The sequence below is a fragment of the Mesoplodon mirus genome, assembly GCF_964341445.2.
Source record: "Mesoplodon mirus genome assembly, chromosome: X".
Classification (NCBI taxonomy): domain Eukaryota; kingdom Metazoa; phylum Chordata; class Mammalia; order Artiodactyla; family Ziphiidae; genus Mesoplodon; species Mesoplodon mirus.
This window is the reverse complement of record NC_138981.1, coordinates 137,886,052-137,892,051: the sequence shown is the minus strand read 5'-3', so window position 1 is coordinate 137,892,051 and position 6,000 is coordinate 137,886,052. Positions and strand designations below refer to the sequence as shown.

The window sequence follows — 6,000 nt, the reverse complement described above, 5'->3', positions numbered from 1 at the left end:
AAACCTAAAGTGAAGGAATGAACAAACTCTCTGGAAATTGGATGGAAGAATATTCCAGGTAGAGGCAATAGCAGATGCAAAGGCTCTAGAGCTGGAGCATGCCTGGCCTATCCAATGAGTGGCAAGGAGGCCATATGGCTGAAATGGAGTGAGTAAGAGAGAAGGGTAGTAGAGGTTAGCCAGCTATTTGGGGATAAGATCATGTAGGTTCTTGTAGGTCATAATAAGGCTTTTTGAAATGGGAAGCGATTGGATGGTTTTGAACAGAGGAGGGAGGGACATGACCTGACTTAACACTTTATAATTTCACTGTGTCTGCTGTTTAAAGAACAGACTGTAAGGGAGAAAGGGCACAGGCAGCAAGGCCAGTTAAGAGGCTTTTATAATGATCTCAGCAAGAGATGACAAGCCAGAGTAGCAGCAGAGGTGATGACCAGTGGTTTTATTCTGGATATGTTTCCTTTCTAACGGAATGCCCATGAGACTTGTTTATGGATTGAATGTGGGGTGTGAGAGTAAAAGTGGGGTCAAGAATGACATCAGAGATTTTACTGAGCAGATGGAAGGGTGGGGTTACTATTACCTGAAATGAGAAAGACTGAAGGAGGACCAGGTCTGTGTGTGTGTGTAGGTGGATATTTAAACGTGTTAGGTTTAAGATGCTTCTCAGACATCTAAGTGCAGATATGGGTTGCAGGAGAGATCTAGGATGGAGATATTAATTTATAAGTTATCAGCTAATAGAGATTTCTCTCTGGTTAGTTCCTTGTACCTTCCTTTAGTTCTTGAGCAGAGTGAATTGATTGAGTAACCATTGTTATTTTGGCTATGCAATTACATATTATGGTGACTTGAGCATGTGTCATGATTGTGTGTTCCTGTACCATAGATAATACATTCTAATACCAAGATTATCTGAGCCTGCACAAGGGTTGTCACCTCCTATATTATAGCCAATCTGCCCCTACCAGAGGGATCTGCCATTGTGACCATGGTTATCTGAATACACTCATGGGTTATAAGCTCAATGTGTCATCAGTGTTTATTCATTTGCTGTACTTATATGAGCATACACCATGGTTGTCTACTTTTGCAGTAGACACCAGCTTCTTTATACTAACTTTAAAACTAGTATTAGGTTTTACATTCTGCTCATGCAACATAGTTGTTTGAATATTCATGTCATTATATGATGTTCCTTTGCTGCAATTTTCAGTATATTCATCATGGGTATGTGTAGTATTATATTTGTTTGTTTATATGTTATAAATAGCAATTTATTCACCATGGTCATCATTACATTATGGTCACTTGCATCTATACCTTACCTCTCAGCTCCAGTGGAAAAATTTGAGCATGTCAACTTACTCTTGGACCATGGCTCTTGTTCCTGCATCATGGCAGTCTAGCATGGCCATCTACTCCTAAACCATGTCACTTAATTCTTGTATCATGGTTGCCGTGATACACACATTGTGTATGCACACATCGTGGTTAAGGACTAATATACCAAATACTTCTTCACATTCATCATGGTTGTTTAAGCATATACCATAGTTGTCTCCAGCTAGATAGATGCTTTATCATGTTTGAAGGCTCTTTGTTCAAGTGTCATGGTTTATGCACTATGGTCACTTGAAAATTCAGCAAGGTTGTTAGAATAATTTTGAGTGTCTGCTCTTCTACTGTCCTTCTCTGTACTGTTTGATGATCATCTGAGCATGTACATGGATTTATGTTTATTTAATGCTAATATCTTCTAATGTGCCATATTTCTCTGTACATATATCAGGGTTGGGTCCTGTTTTATAGATATTTGCTAACTTGCTAAGACTCTACCTGTTCCAGTGGCATGTTGTTTTTTAATTAAAACATTAATTCTGGTAAAAAAACATGACAAACAATCAACCATTTTAACTGTACAGTTTAGTGTTGTTAAGTATATTCACATTGTTGTACAGCAGTGTAGTGGCATTCTTTTGATCACATGCAATGTCTTAATGAAATGTGTACCAAGGCCCTCTTCTCTTGTTCAGTGGTTAGTAGGCTTATGTGCTATGGTTTTCTGACATATACCATAGCCAAATGGTTTTATATCATAAAAGTGTTCACATGAATAATAATAATATTGTTTGCTAACAAGTGTCATTGTAGTTGGAGAGCACGTATTATGTCTAACCTCTTTTATATATAATGGATGTCTTCTCATGCATAATGGTTATTTGAACATGTATCTTAGTCATGAGTTTATATAACATTGTTGTCTTCTTATGCATCATAGTTTTCTCCTTCCAGATCATGGGCATTTGTTTCTGTGTCATTGGCATCTATGCTTAGTGTGAAGATTTGCTGCTTGTTTACCATGATCATTTGAACATAAGCCATAGTTATATACTAGAATAGCATAGTTGAACATACATTATGAGTATCTTTGCTCATGCAGCATGGCCATCTTCTCCTAAACCCAGGATTGTTACTCAGGCACTCATGTTTTTTAAGCATGCATCATAGTTCTTTCCTATATTCCATGCATTATTTCTACAATTTAGACTTCATATCCTGTACCTAGTCTCTTTGTTCCTGTAGAGTAATTGTCAATCATGATTATATGAGCATTAACCTTTGTCATGTGATTTTCAACCTTAGGGTCTTCTAAAGCCCTGTGGATGTTTGAGCATATGTCAGACTTATTGCCCATACTACAGCTGTTTCTCTTGCCCCAGAATTGTCTGTTTATGCACCATATTTTCTTACTTATATGCTATGGTTTTCTTAACTGTACTGTTTCTGTTGATTTCTGTAAAATAGCCATCAACTCTTGTACAGCTCATGAATCATGAATGTCACAGCACATATTAAATTGAGCATAAGAAATTGCTGTTTTGTGAAAGAAAAATTGTCAAATATTGGCAAATTTATGTGATACAACTGAATAGTATGACTATTTCTATCTATAATGTGGACATTTTCTCATGTCAGAAATCCATCTTCTCCTGTATCATAGTTTTCTATGCCTGTATCAGATTCAAGAAGACAATCTAATATAGAACCTAGTGGCTGCTCTGGGGCGGGGGGTGGGGGGGTGGAGTGGTTAGGATCAATTTAGAAAGATTTTGTTCTTCATCTTCTCATCTACCAGAATAGCTCTTCAGCATGTATCTGTTTTACATATTAGTGTCTTGTATAAAGTTTCCTTGGGAAAAACGTTACATATCCTTCTATGCCCTCTGAAAATTAAACCACCTATATGACTGTAAAAGAGTATGGTGCTGGATCAGAATTAGGTCTCCTCCAAGTTGTCAGTGTCTCAAATTCAAAGAAGCCATAAGGTTTAGAGGTAACAAGCAAGTGCCTCTTTACACTGTTTTCTTAACCCCATGTCCTGGGTAAACCTCCACCAGTCCAGAGTTCATAAAACAGCCTTGCATATAGGCAACTCAAAATTGCATAATTCTGGGCCTCCCTGGTGGCGCAGTGGTTGAGAGTCCGCCTGCCGATGCAGGGGACACGGGTTCGTGCCCCGGTCTGGGAGGATCCCATATGCCGCGGAGCGGCTGGGCCCGTGAGCCATGGCCGCTGAGCCTGCGCATCCGGAGCCTGCGCGTCCGGAGCCTGTGCTCCGCAATGGGAGAGGCCACAGCAGTGAGAGGCCCGCATACGCAAAAAGAAAAAAAAAAATTGCATAATTCTGTCATCAGTATAATTTGCTGACCACGTAGGGACTTCTGTACCAGGAGACTAGGCTTGGATTTCTTCTTTATGTTGTGGCTCCTGTATGGGACTGGTTTTGCCCTCAAATATCTCTTTATGGGAAAACATTGCATTCCTATTAAGGAATCATGGTGTCTCATCATGCAGCATTTTCTCAACCCGATTCAGAGGATACAGTCCATCTTCTCCAGGCCCTTTGATATTTTGGAAAACTGCTTAACTGTATCAAGATGAGAATCAATCCCAAAAATTCTATAAAGGGACTCCAGGTCTTAATATTCTAGGATTTTCTACAGTATTATACAATTATTCATGGAAAAAAACATTTGTGATAGTAAAAAATCAAACAGGATGGGGGAAAAATAAAATGAAGACATGAGAGATTATTTTAAGATCTCAGATTATAAGAGGTAACTGAGGCTAAGAGAAGTTCTGTGACTCACCTAGTTACAAGAAGACAGGGAAAAAGATGGCGTTGTAACCTAAGACTTCCAATTACTGATTTAGAGTCTTTATACTACCCTCTACTAGTTGGGCTCTGGTATAATCAAGAGAGGGATATGCCAGGAGTGAATTTTGATGGCATTAATGAACTGCAGAAGGAGGACTGTCACAGTAAGCATTTAGTAGCTGTATATTCTGGAAGTTAAATGGCTCTAATAGAATTGAATAAAATCTTTTTTTTCACCACTTCTTCCTCCTTCCCTTTGTCTTCTACTCCTTTCCCCTTCCTCTTTCCCTGAACATGGAACTCACAGGTCTCTCCAAGTTGGTGCCTAAGAAGATGATAATCACACAAATAAGTCAGTTCTGCATGACTAGCCTTGGGCTTCTCTTCCTGATTAATATTCTCCCTGGAACAACTGGCCAAGGGGAATCAAGGCGACAAGAACCTGGGGACTTTGTGAAGCAGGATATTGGCGGGTAAGTACCCTTAACTCCTAGAACAAAAGAAGACTGTGATAAATTATTGCCTTTGACCAGAGCTTTTTTTTTTAATTGAAGAATAGTTGAGTTACAATATTGTGTTAATTTCAGGTATAGAGCAAACTGATTCAGTTATATAAATATTCTTTTTTTCAGATTATTTTCCATTATTGGTTGTTACAAGATATTGAATATTGTTCCCTGTGATATACAGTAAATCCTTGTTGCTTATCTGTTTTATATATAGTAGTGTGTATCTGTTAATTCCATACTCCTAATTTATCCCTCTCCCTCCCTTTCCCCTTTGGTAACCACGAGTTTGTTTTCTATCTCTGTGAGTCTGTTTCTGTTGCATATGTAGATTCATTTGTTAATGAGGGAAACTTGTAAGAAGTAAGGGAAGTGAGATAGGGAAGGAGCAAAAGTGAAACAAAGGTGTGATTTCACTTGAAGTGTAGCTTCCATTTTACCCCATGGGGAGATATGGAGCATGAATGGCACTATAGTTTTGGCAAGGGGCCTGGCTTTTGTAGCTTCATCTCAGTCAGTCATTGTCCTCCCAGGCATTTTAGAGTGAGATGGTTCCCTTCAGCTGATGGTAATACCCTGAAGTAGCTGGGGGATGGTTTTACTGGCATAGTAAAAGAAATCTTGACGTAGTAGTAACAGTAAATACTATATTTGGTTTCTTCATGCTTTTATGGCTATGCTTTCTACCCTTCACTTTACAGATTCAATCAATCCCTAAAATCTGTCATTTCTTCCTCCCACATCCCTTGGATTCATCTACTTTTTTCCAACTTTCCTGCTACCGCCCTAGTTTAATCCGATGTTGTCTTCCACTTGGACTACTGCAAGAGTCTCTAATTAGTTTTACTTCCTAAAGTCTGTAGCCAGTGTTTCTTCTACAATGCATGTTGCATTATATCTGTCCTATTTAGAGTTACTTAATGACTTTCTATTATCCCTAAAGTCCCAACTCCTTAATATGATTTTATAAGACCCAGTATGACCTAGCCTCCACCCATTTGTCACCCTTATTTCTTAGTCCTCCTGTCACCAAACTCTATGTTCTTCAGCTATTTTGAACTTCTTTTGACTTTAAAAGTCAACCTCATTCAGAGAATATCATTACTAGAAATCAACCCCTTAGCTTCTACATATTTCAATATTACAGAGGATATTTTATTCTTTGGTAGTGTTTGTTGTTGTTTTACATTTGGCTATTGTCCCATATACTTGGAAGCATTAGGACTTGTTCCCAATTATTTTTGCAGAGTTGATTATCTTAATGTACTCTGAGTCTTTCCATCTTCTATCAGCATTTTCAACAATAATCTCTGGGGCTGAGGGCTACACAAC

The 6,000-nt window shown here is 38.5% G+C and overlaps 1 protein-coding gene across 1 annotated transcript in view; it reads left to right on the top strand.

The window, feature by feature from the left end:
- Nucleotides 1–4,456: 4,456 nt before the first annotated feature.
- GABRA3 (gamma-aminobutyric acid type A receptor subunit alpha3) overlaps nt 4,457–6,000 on the top strand; it is a gene marked incomplete at both ends in the record, with an annotated part of 137,598 nt that continues 136,054 nt past the window's right edge. Inside the window, one exon of the mRNA XM_082610645.1 lies at nt 4,457–4,635. Coding sequence (XP_082466771.1) covers nt 4,457–4,635 — 179 coding nt within the window. The remainder of the gene's footprint in view (nt 4,636–6,000) is intronic.